Here is a 12,087-nt window from a genome sequence, read left to right as displayed (position 1 = left end):
GAGCAGCTTCCCCTCGTGGGGGATAGGAATTGCCCTGTCACTCTGAGATTCAGCCCTGCCTATGTCACTCCTCTAGTTAGACAGGGGATGAATATAGGAAGCCGGGGGGCTGATGGTGCCCCATACTGGGGCGGGGTTAGGATTGGTTGAATGACCTCACTTGTACATTTGCAGACTTGCTCATTTCTTCTTCTTTTTTTTTTTACATATAACCTAATTTCCAGACTGTTCAAGACTGGTGTTTTTGGAGACCGTTCACAAAAGTCACCGCTAGATTTTTCCAGTCTTAACTCCAGTTTAACAAAGTCCCCCCAGCCCGGCCCCCCGGGAATTTCCTTACATTTTTTAAAATGTAAGATGTGTTCAGTGTCAGGATCTCCCAAGGACCTCGCACGCTGCGGTCCCCAGACTCCGCCCCACCGCCAGTCTGTGTGTTCCCACTCCCCACAGAATCCACCCCTTCCCCTGGGGTAGTACCCTGCCCGGGGCTTATCCCCATCTACCCTGGGACTGTGCAGAGTTCAGAACAGAGCCTGGGGTGAAAGTGGAAACTGCTTTTAATCGTTAAATAAATCCATCAAGAACCACCCAAAGCTAGTCCAAGGCACCAGTCCCCACCATGACCAACCAGTTAAAGCAAATGGGGAGTTTCTAAGCCAAGCTGGTTTTGGATTACAATGAGCCTAAGAAGGTTAAGAAAGTGCTCCAGAAGTGAGAGCAGCTCACGGTCTGAAGCTCCCAGCATTCAGACGCCTTGTCTGATCCCCCTCAAACCATCCAGGAAAAGCCTGCCCTAGCACACAGTTGGGTTAGTGGGAGGGAAGCTGGCAGGGGATCGGAGTTGGTTTAGAACAGGCGACTTGTTTCAGGGCTAATCCTGGTGAAGATCCCGTAGTCAGAAGGGATCCTCACGGGGTTAACTGCTGCTGTTCCATTTGGTTTAAAAAGATTTAAAATGCCTGTGGCCGTTCTCCCCCTGCCAGCCTGGCACTAGAGGGTGCTGGGCTGCTGCCCTTCAGACCCAAATTATGCCTCCCCTCCCTGTGCCCAGAGTGGTGGTAGGGGAGCTGCACTGCTGCCCTTTGTGCCCTGAAGGGGTCCCATCTCCCTGCATCTCAGCCTGGCAACAGGGACACTGTGCTGCTGTGGGTGCTGTTATGCCCATCCCTGGGATGGCACCAGGCTCCGGAGGCTCTCTGCCCCCTCCCACCCAGTGTTCCCATAACTGGCCTTGTCTACTCTAGCCCTTCCTTGCTGCAGTGCCAGGGCTGCCCCCTGGTGGGGTCACTGCTGGGAGCACTGGTCCTGAGGGCGTCGCTGGACATCTCAACCTGCTCTCGCAGAGTTAGATCACGCGGCGGTTATATCCCTGCCGACACCGGCACTCCCAGCATTGCTCTCGTTGGAGGAGCTGTACCCAGACTAGACCCACAGGGCGGGGCTGTAAGGAAAAGGCTGGTGTTGCCCATTGAAGGCTCTCTCAACCCATGCCCGGCTTGGGTGGGCAGGTCCCGATGACCCTCTGTTGGGGAGCTGGGGGAGGCGGGGCTGATTGACTGGCTGGAGTGGGGCTCGGGCAGGAGACCCTGGGCTGACACTCCTTGCAATGTGCAGTGGTGGCAGGTGCTGATAGTGGGGATGGGGTCAATGGTACAAGGGTGGAGCATGACCAAGGCGGGTGGGCTGGGTTCCAGGCTCCACCCAGCAGGTGGCGCAGGAAAACGCGGCTCCTACACTCCCTTCTGGAGCTCTGTCTGAGATGGGAGGAGCCTGCACAGGACAAGCCAGAGCAGAGAAGCTGAGGCCACTGGCTATTCCCGGAGATGTTCCCCACGTGTCCCCATCCAAGAGGCTGGGAGGGAGGGGGCATGGCTCTGGGACTCTACGTGGGGGCTCCTGCCTGCCTATGTCCTGGGGAAGTTGCTTGGTTGTGTATGTACAGATTCTCTGGCCCCCTCCCTGGCTGCGCGCCTCCTTGCCCTGCGGCCCCTCTCTACCACACCTCACAGTGCTTGCCGGGGTTCATGGGCGAGCCCACCGGGCACTTAAAGTGCTCGACGAAATCCCTGGAGTTGCTGAGGGTGCCGATGACCCGGAACTTGTCTGGACTGTGTGGATCGGTGACCAGCCCCTCGTGCGAGCTTTCCGGCGTGCGCACAGAGCACCACACCTGTGCGAGGGACACAACAAGGACCAGGATTAGGGAGGCACAGCCCAACGCCCAGCCTCGCTCCCACACCCTCTTCTCAGCTAGTTTCCTGCCTTGGGCACCATGGTTCAAGGCTGCCCTGCACTGAGATGGGGAGTGAACCTCCCAGGGCAGCAGCAACCCCAAGGCTGCCCCATTGGGGAGGTGGTGAATGGAGCAAGGGGAAGATGGAGTGCTAGCTGAGAGTGGGCCTGACCCTTGGTACGGCTCTGCTGGGCCAGGATGTTCCCATCTGGCTTCTCTGAGGAGCTCATTTGGTTCTCTTCTCTTGGGTCTCAATACTACAGGCGTGGGCCTTTAAAAACCATGGCCCGTTGTTCCCAAAATGGAATAGCAGGGAGCTGTAGGTTAGCACTGAGGGGCACTGGCAGAGCTGTTGGGGGGGGGGGGGGGGGCAAGGAGGGGAGAGTCCACAACTGGAATAGCAGGGGACTGCCGGTCAACAGCAGCCAGGGACATCAGCAGAGCTGTGTGTGGGGAAGCCCAGGACTGGAGTAGCAGGGGGGGCTGCAGGCTGAGATTGAGGGGCATCCGCAGAGAACCTGTTTTCCCATCCCAGATCTGTACCTGTGCAAATCCTACAAAGAAGAGCTGGTTGTTGGTGAGCCCCACGGCAGGCAGGTGCTTCTCCTCTCCATTCTTCTGCAGCCAGGCTTTGTAGGCCTGCAGGGAACCAAGAAAGCATGCCGTGAAACAGCAGCAAACATAGTGATGCTCCCCTCAGAATTGGGGGGGCAGTGGGAATTGAACCCTGGCCTTAGGATCTGCTGCCCAACCCCCGCCTGAGGGGCAGGCTCATTGGGTTACTCACGTTGTATGCTGTCTTCAGGCCCCCGTTGTCTGCAATGTTCTCGCCCAGGGTCTGCTTGCCGTTGACGTGCTCTCCATTCACCATGTACTTGCTGTACTGTTCCATCATGCACTCGGTCCGGTTCTTAAAGGCCTCCAGGGAGGAGTTCTGCCACCAGGGACGCAGATTCCCCTCCTTGTCGTATTCTCGACCTGGAAGACAACCCGGTGCATGATAAATGGCCGGAGGAGGAGCTACCGGCAGCGACAGTTCTATCACCTGCACCTGGCTCTGGTGCCTTCTCCTCAAGCGGCCCGCTAGGGAGCTGAGCCACGACCCCCAGCACAGTCTCAGTTCCATCCCGAGTGGCCCCCAGCATGAAGGATGTTGCAAGCAGCCCAAAGGCTAAGGTAAGTTACAAGAGTCCATGTGATGGCTCAACAGGGGATCTTAAGCCTGCTGCCCATGAGTGGGGGTGTCTGGCAGGGGAGGGGCTGCTGAAATGGAGAGGGACATGAAAAGGGAAAAATCAGAGGCACAGACCAGTCAAGCTCAGGGTGGGGATGGAGCACCTGCTCTATGGGCGTCAGGAATCCTCCCGACCCATGGTGCCTCTGCGAGTGAGCAACAGGGAAAGGACAGGATCATCTCCCAGGATCTTCTGCGGCCAGGATGGTGGCTGTGCAGCCTTGGAGACTGACGGCCTCATCTCTCCAGCAGGAGCTGCCTGGGCAGCAGCCGTATGAACTTTCCTCGACCTGCTGGGACCCCTCTAGAAGAGCAGCTCACACTTCGTGGCCTGCTCGGTCCTCGGCTTCTTCAGTTGCTAACAATGGGGTCAGTTGGCGCTGGTTGGGCTGGTGGCTTTTCTGTCTGGCAGGAACTGGCCAGGATCCCAGCTCGCTTCACCTCGGCCACCAAAGAGTCCCGGATGACTTGCTCTTTCCCTGCCACCCAGGGTTGGCTATGACCCGGCAGCCTTGAGGTGAAAGTCTCCATGCCCATTCTCAATGTTCTGAGCCCGCAGGCCCCCTACCCTGATGGTGGTGCTCTCTGTACCCCTGTAAGTATGGGAACTCCACCTGCTTCTCAACCAGACCCCCCAGGGAGCGAGTCTTGGCATGGAGGCTCCAATCACCCCAAAGCTGCCTTTTGGGTTCCGCCATTGGCCGTGGCCTAGCAACACTACACAGCATGCAGAGAGAGGATGCAAACAAAACAAACACGAGTCCAGCTGGAGAAGGGGGAAGATCCCCCAATAGCCACAAGAAGCAGTGTGGAGGGGGGGAACTGGGAATCGCCAGCCACTAGCCATGGCTCGAGATGCAGAGACATGGGTCCTCACCAAGCAGATGGAGCAGAAGCGAAAGCTGCACAGAGAAGCCTGGGGAGATGCCTGCAGGTGTCACCTGGGGAGACAGGAGGACAAACAAAATGGGGAGGAGAGCCAGCCAAAGGGCAAGGACATCTTGAGGGCTGTGAAGAAGCTAACGTGGGCAAGAGGTGTTGGCTGTGCTGCAAGAAGATGACGTGGCGAAGCACAGGATGGAATGGATGGCAAGGCCACTAGTGGCCCAGAGGAGAGCGATGTTGGGAGTCTTTGCAGGACATGTACAGGACAGAAGTGCTGGGCAGCTCCATGGTGCAGAGGACAGGATGAGGCTGCGGTGAAGAGGAGCTGGGAGCACTGTGCCGGGGGGAGGGGGGGGATAGCATCACCTCTCTATCCAGTATAAGGACTGTTTGGTTATGGTGTCCCTGAACAAAGTGTCCTTTCCAATAGTGGCCCTGGTGCATTCTTGGAATGGCAAGGTGTGCGCGTGAGACCAGGGAGCCGAGAGGGGAGCCTGACAGGCCAGCTGGGTCCTACCTTGGTCATCGAATGCGTGCGTGAGCTCGTGCCCCATCACTACTCCGATGCCACCAAAGTTGAGGGCCCTGGGTGAAGCCAAGAAGAAACCCGGTTTATTGTCTAAGTCCTTACCATGGTCTGTATCCCGGTGGTATTGGAGCCCCCCTGATCGCTGCTCATGCAGCACAGTGAGTCAGCCCCATGCTGCGTTCCCAGTGCTCCCTGGTGCCCTTTCAATGAGCAGTCAATACAGAGCGCTGGGGGCCTGGATGCCCAATGGAGGTGAGACTCCACTGACCGAAGCACGTGTCTAGCTAGGAAACCTGCTCAGGATGACTGCCCGTAACAATGCATTGCACTAGCAGGGCAGGCTTGGAGTAGATCCTTACCTAGAGTCCGTTAGCGTCACTATTGGGCAAAGCATAAACTCTGCCAAGCCAAGGACTGCAGTGCCAGCTTGCTGGGAGCCCAAGGTTGGCACCCAATGGACATAAAATGGATCTGCCTTCAGCTGCCCTCATTGTTAACACCAAAGGCTGGCCTGAGGGGAAGGCTGCCAGTCCTTGCAATGGGCCTGGCCCTGCGGCTAGAGCAGTGCAGCCTGTGGAGCACCATGGGTCAACCATTGGCCACCCTGCTGGGATGGTGACCCTTGCCCGGCCTCTTCCATAGCACTGGCGCTAAGGCCGCCCCCTTCTCTGACTCCCCGGGGGAAGGGCTGATGCGGGTCCTGCCCTCTCTTGAGGGTGAGAAGGGCAGCGAGCAGGCAGAGACGCTCGTTACGCTGGACCAAGTGTCTTCCTGTGACTGCTCGCTCCACCCCGAGCCCACAGCCGCCATGGGCCAGGCTGCTTCCTAAGGGCCCGAGGGAATCGCTGAGGGCAGCAGTGAGTGCCAACCCCTCTGGGATCCCAGGGCAGGAAGCTCCTCTCTGATCAGGGGTGGGTTTGGGTCGGCAGGGATTGGGGAATCCTCCATTAGTGCTTGGATGGCAGCAGCTCAGACCCAGAGCGTCTCTGCCTTGGAAGCTCCACTCCTTGCTCCCGGGACCAAGTGCTGCCCCTGTGTGAGAGTGGGGGTTGCCCAGATCGGAGTATACCCAGGGATCTACACCTGCCAGTGGGTCTCATGCCCTCTCTTTCCCCAGTCGCTTCCTGCCACCCACACAGGCATGACCTGGCAAGAGCCCAGAGCACCGGACGCACTTGGGGTGGTTGCGGGCGTAGAAAGGAGCCTGCAGGATCCCAGCTGGAAAGACGATCCCGTTCTTGGTGGGCAGGTAATAGGCGTTGACGGTCTGCGGGGTCATGCTCCACCTAGGGAGGGTCCGACGTGTTAGGCAGCATCTCCCCCTGCACCTGGCACCCTGCTAGCAAAAGACCAGGGCAGGCCCCAGCAGGACAAGCAGCCAGCCATACACGGGGAAGCTCCTCTCCAAACCCAGTATTAAGAGCCTGGCCAGAAACACTCGGCTGAAGTGCTGGGAGCTGGTTGAGCCTCGCACCTTTGTAGCAGTCTCTCAGCCATCTGAGAGCTGAGGTCTGTCCCAGGGACTGGGGCCGGGGTGAATGAGCCAAAGGCTGGCCAGGAACAACCAGGACACTGGCCCCCTTCTTTGGGGGCTTGCCTGGTCTTTTTCTATTACAGAGGGGGCAGGCGGCTGCCGGTGTGTATCTGATACAGCCAGAGCCAGGCGGGCCCTGCTGTGTGCCCGCATTGTGGGGCGGGAACAAGTGCGTGTGTGCTTGTGAAAGGATGCACGGCTGCGTCGGTGCCAAGAGTGGGGTTGCCTGGGGGAGAGTCTTCCAATGGGACTGTTCAGGCCAAATGCTTCTCAAGTGAGCTGGGAGTCCCCACCTTGGATGGAAGGAGCAAACTGCAGCTGCCGTCTTCGCTTTCCTAATGGTGCAGTCTGTGGAGACTACATCTCCCAGCATGCAGTGTAGCCAGCCAGTAGGTTCCAGGTAAAGCATTGCATGCTGGGACTGGTAGTGTCCACAGGCTGCACCTCCACCCTGGAAGTGAGGGAGGCAGCAGAATGAGGCAGGATCTGCCTTTACCCTCTCTAGCAGGAGACTGAAAGCACCAGCCACGCCCCAAAACTCGCCCCCAGGCCTCCCGGTCATGCACTCTTCATATGGGGCCTTGTCTTGACCCTCCACCCCGCTCCCTGCCGCCATGGGTGCCCATGCTGCAGCGGCTCCTTACTGGTCCCGGTTCGGAGGTTTCCGCAGCTGGTCGGCCATGACCTTGGCAGAGAAATTGTAGAAGTTCAGCATGTTCTGGAAAAAGGAGTCTTCGGAGACTTCATACTGCAAAAGAAACACAAGGGGCTGAGATGGGCTAGGGCCGCACCCCTCCACCCTGCAGGCTGGGTACGGGGTGGGGGGGTCTGAGACGGGCTAGGGCATGCCCTCCCCCCCAACCCCACAGGCAGTGAAGGGGTGAGATGGGGGTAGATAGATCACTCTTGGCACTCAGTTATTATAGCAATGGATCCCATCCCCACTGCACAGCCGCACCAGTGGGCCCAGATACCTTGGGTGGGACATGCAGGCTGGGCGCCGGCCAAAATCTCACCCACCCCAATTGGACCCTTGGTTCACTGGATCCCTGCCATGTGCCTGGCACAAGCAGCTGGGAGCTACTGGCCTTGCAATCCCAGGGCCACTCTTGGCCCAGGGCCCTAGGCTCAAGGGCCACCTACCCCATCGTAGACGTCGTCCAGCTCCTTGTTATCGAGGATGAAGTCCGGGAAGCCGATCATGTCGTAAATGGCGTCTGCCTGTGGAAAGAGGGGCGAGGCCAGCGGCTGAGATCATAGCGGGGTGAGCAGAGGGAGAGACCTGGGAGCTCCCCGTGTACAGCCCCGGCAGCTCCAGGGGAAGTGTGCGCGGGTCACACAGGAGCAAGCGTTGCTACTCCGGGGCGCACGGGGCTGGGGTTCTCTGCCAGGGAGCCAGCGGGACTTCAGAGAATATCAGGGTTGGAAGGGACCTCAGGAGGTCATCTAGTCCAACCCCCTGCTCAAAGCAGGACCAATTCCCAACTAAATCATCCCAGCCAGGGCTTTGTCAAGCCTGACCTTAAAAACCTCTAAGGAAGGAGATTCCACCACCTCCCTAGGTAACCCATTCCAGTGCTTCACCACCCTCCTAGTGAAACTTTTTTTCCAGATATCCAACCTAAACCTCCCCTGCTGCAACTTGAGACCATTGCTCCTTGTTCTGTCATCAGGTACCACTGAGAACAGTCTAGATCCATCCTCTTTGGAACCCCCTTTCAGGTAGTTGAAAGCAGCTATCAAATCCCCCCTCATTCTTCTCTTCTGCAGACTAAATAACCCCAGTTCCCTCAACCTCTCCTCATAAGTCATGTGCTCCAGCCCCCTAATCATTTTTGTTGCCCTCTGCTGGACACTTTCCAATTTTTCCACATCCTTCTTGTAGTGTGGGACCCAAAACTGGACACAGTACTCCAGATGAGGCCTCACCAATGTCGAATAGAGGGGAATGATCATGTCCCTTGATCTGCTGGCAATGCCCCTACTTATACAGCCCAAAATGCCGTTAGCCTTCTTGGCAACAAGGGCACACTGCTCACTCATATCCAGCTTCTCGTCCACTGTAACCTCTCCGTCCTTTTCTGCAGAACTGCTGCCTACCCATTCGGTCCCTAGTCTGTAACAGTGAATGGGATTCTTCCGTCCTAAGTGCAGGACTCTGCACTTGTCCTTGTTGAACCTTATCAGGTTTCTTTTGGCCCAATCCTCTAATTTGTCTACATGGCTGAGATTCCCACCCCCAGGACGCCCATGTCCCAGAGTCCGGGGATGCCACTGCCTCGTGGCTCATGCCGGGGGAGTGCGCACTGCCAACAGTTGCAGGGGGCATTGCCTGGGGAGGGGCTATTTGGAGTCAGCTCTGACATCGTCTCCCCTCTAACTCAGGGCAGGAGTTGGGCTGGCCCCCCTCCCGCTGGGGTCACCTTCTCCTTAGCGGCCTGTCTCGTCGTCCTGTCCATCCAGTCAAGCTGGTCCAGGGATTCCTCAAAGGCCGTCCGGATCTCGCTGATCATCTCCTCTGCCTATGGGGGAGCGGGAGAGTCAGTTCCTCCGACACGGCCAGCCTGCACGCCCCCCCTTCCCCTGGAGACTCACGAAGCACTAGCCCTGCCTCCCAGCCCGACCCCCTCTGTGGGGACTGCCCTGCTCCTTGCACGATCCCCGGAGCGGAGTGGTTAGAACAGGAGGGCACGTGCAGCCAGGCTGAATGCCCCTTGCCTGGGCGACTGGTGGGGCAGGGAATTCCCTTCTCTCTGGTCTGCGGACCCCTGCCCTTTGCTGCCCAGAGGCACCTCGAGCTGGGGCGCTCACCACTGGTGAATTGGAGGGCTGCAAAGGAATTGGGGAGGAGTAGGAAATAGGGGAAGATTAGAGAAATTGGGATCTGCAGAGGAATCGGAGGGTGGGCTGCAAGAGAACTGGTGTACGGAAGTTTGGGGGACAGTGGGGAGATAAGGGGGGCTGCAGGCGTGAGGGAGGCCAGAGGGCTCGGGGCAGGGCAGGGAAACTCACAATCTCCTTGCTGTCTCTGTCGAAGGTGGCTTTCACGAACAAGGAGCCCAGGGCGAAGCCCAGCGTGTCGTCGGTGTTGGAGATGCAGGTTTGCCAGCGAGGGGTGCAGGACTCCAGAGAGAGAGCGAGACAGACAGGGTGAGACCTGAGGAGTCCCTGTGTCCTTGCTGGCCAGGCTGTGGGGCAGGGGCCTGGGCCGAGCTCACACCCTGACACAGGAGGACACAATTTCTGGCCTCCCAAGGCCCCAAGTGCTGCTGCAGAGGGAGAGGGCTCCCTCCTCTCTGCTCTGTATGGCCTGCCCATCACTTCATCGAGGGGCCCTGGGGCTCAGACCTAAACCCAGGTACGTCCCTTCGCCTTGTCCCCTTCCAAGGCAGACGGGCCTTCATCTGGATGGGGAACCCCTCCTGATCTCTGCCTGCCCCCTCTCAGGCTCTGCCAGGCCATCCTGGGGTGTTGGGGACACACACACATTCAGGGGCTCAGTCCTGGCCCTTTCCCTGCCTGCAGCCTCCTGTTCGCTGGTCTCCGCGCAGGCTGCTGGGCCAAAGGGCTGAGCTGCTCCCCGCCACGAGGATCCCCTAAGCGGAGGCCTGTCGGCATCTCTAGGGGATGCCGGTTGCGTTGCCTTACGCTGCCCCGAGTTCCACCCCTCCTGCTGTGCTGCACTTCCCTCCCCTGCCCCAGAGCCCCATGCGTTTCACTAACCCCGCCGTCACCGCCCGGCTGTCCCAGCTCAGCCCCCTTACCCAGCATCCCCGGCTCGCAGCCAGCAGGGCGCTCTCGGACTCGACCCAGGGCTGGAGGCTGTGTGGTGCACAGGCATCTTCCCCTTAGCAGCCTCCACTCACATCAGTGCCTCCTTATCCCATGCCCCGGACAGGCCAGGTCGTGGCTGCCTGGCTGAGGATCCTCTGGGATTTCCCTGGGGCATAGAAGGGCACCCCCATGTGCATAGGGAAAGGGGGCTCGGGGCTGATGCCAGTGGCTTGGCCCGGGGTGCCCTATGCCGCAGCCCCTCACCTTCTTGGTGCCATAGAGGGTCTCTAGCAGCTTCTCCTGGGCTGTCTCGAATCGCTGGTCCAGGCTTGAGGCAGTTTTCTGAACCAGGTTCCAGATCATGTAATTGTTCAAAATGCTGCAAACGACAGAGCCACGCTGACTCCCCGAGCCCCCAACCCTGATGGGCCCCACCATGAGACATGCCCCCTATCCCCACCCACTCACCCCACCCCCAATTGGCATGGCCCTGAGACACCCCCCCATGTCCCAACAGGCACTGCCCTGAACAGATACTCCCTCACCCCCAATGGACATGGTCCCTGCTTCCCAATGGGTGCTGCAAGGCGACCCCCGATGTCACTTGGCTGGTGCCCGCCAGCCCCTCAGACACAGAGGGCCCCGAAGCCCCTCCCTCCAGCCGGGGCTCTTACCTTCTGTCTGTGCTGTTGATGAGCTCGGAGACCTGCTGCAGGTACTCGCGGCCAAACACCACCACGGGCTCCGCCTCGCTCAGCTCCAGCGGGGCCAGGGCATAGGCCATGTAATCTAGCCAGTCGATGGCGGGGGCGAGAGCCTGCCGAGACACGGGGCTGTGAGGGGGAGTGCTGCTCCTCCCCGGCTCCGAGGGTGGGTTCCCCAGCTCTGGGTAACTGGGGCTGCAGGCAGGGCCACCTCCCTGAGAGGGAGCCAGGGCAGGTGGCTGGGTTTCACTGGGGCGGAGGGAGGGTGCTTGTCCCTGGAGAAACACCTCAGGTCCCTCAGGTTCACTCCAGCCCCCCATCACTTAGACGTGCTGCCTGAATCTCTGCCTCACTCCCAGCCCCCTGATCCTCTCCCATCCCTGCCCTGCACCTCCGCCTCACTCCGATCCCCCATCCCTGGCCCCTGCCTGAGCCTCCTGAGAGACCTCCCTTCCCACTAGCCAGGACTGCATCTCTCCCTGTTGCTATGGTGACTGGTTGCTTGGTGACCATCGCATGATGACTAAGGCTGGCTGTTCTGTATTGCCAGGAACTTCAAAACTGGGGTGAGGGTCCTGGCATCCCCTTCCCCAGCACAACAGCATTCAGGGCTGAGATAGCAGGGGGCTGCGGGTCGGCGTTGAGGGGCATTGGCAGAGCTGTGTGTGTGGAGCCCAGAGGTGGGACAGCAGGGCACTGCGGATCAGGACTGGGTGTGTGGGGACCCCAGAGCTGGGATAGCAGGGTGCCCTCGATACTGAGGGGCAGCAGCAGAGCTGGGTGTGGGGAGTTCAGAGCTGGGATAGCAGGGCACAGTGAAGCGGGACTGAGGGGCAGTGGCAGAGCTGGGGGGACGACCCCAGTGGGGTAACAGGGCACGGTACAACGGGACTGAGGGGCAGGGGCAGAGGGGGTTCCCCAGTGGGGTAACAGGGCACAGTGCAGCGGGACTGAGGGGTAGGGACAGAGGGGGGACCCCAGTGGGGTAACAGGGCATGGTGCAGCAGGACTGAGGGGTAGGGGCAGAGGGGGGACCCCAGTGGGGTAATGGGGCATGGTGCAGCGGGATGCAGAGGCAGAGCGGGGGGGTGACTCCAGTGGGGTAACAGGGCATGGTGAAGCGGGACTGAGGGGCAGAGCTGGGGGTGACCCCAGTGGGGTAACAGGGCACGGTGCAGCGGGACTGAGGGGCAG

At 59.6% G+C, this 12,087-nt stretch overlaps 1 protein-coding gene across 1 annotated transcript in view; it reads right to left on the bottom strand.

Moving 5' to 3' along the window:
• Positions 1–934: 934 nt before the first annotated feature.
• The window catches only part of ECE2 (endothelin converting enzyme 2), a 23,125-nt gene continuing 11,972 nt past the window's right edge, over positions 935–12,087 (bottom strand). The window contains exons 9-19 of the mRNA XM_026650089.2: positions 10,864–11,006; positions 10,454–10,568; positions 9,428–9,538; positions 8,839–8,937; positions 7,559–7,636; positions 7,060–7,163; positions 6,057–6,167; positions 4,870–4,937; positions 3,021–3,211; positions 2,777–2,872; positions 935–2,170 (exon numbers count right to left, since the gene is read on the bottom strand). Coding sequence (XP_026505874.1) covers positions 1,994–2,170; positions 2,777–2,872; positions 3,021–3,211; positions 4,870–4,937; positions 6,057–6,167; positions 7,060–7,163; positions 7,559–7,636; positions 8,839–8,937; positions 9,428–9,538; positions 10,454–10,568; positions 10,864–11,006 — 1,293 coding nt within the window. The 3' untranslated portion in view covers positions 935–1,993. The remainder of the gene's footprint in view (positions 2,171–2,776; positions 2,873–3,020; positions 3,212–4,869; positions 4,938–6,056; positions 6,168–7,059; positions 7,164–7,558; positions 7,637–8,838; positions 8,938–9,427; positions 9,539–10,453; positions 10,569–10,863; positions 11,007–12,087) is intronic.

The sequence above is a fragment of the Terrapene carolina genome, unplaced genomic scaffold (genome assembly GCF_002925995.2).
Source record: "Terrapene carolina triunguis isolate 2854851 unplaced genomic scaffold, T_m_triunguis-2.0 Scaffold88, whole genome shotgun sequence".
Taxonomy (NCBI): Eukaryota; Metazoa; Chordata; order Testudines; family Emydidae; genus Terrapene; species Terrapene triunguis.
The sequence above is the reverse complement of the archived record's forward strand: the minus strand, read 5'-3'. Positions and strand labels throughout refer to the sequence as shown.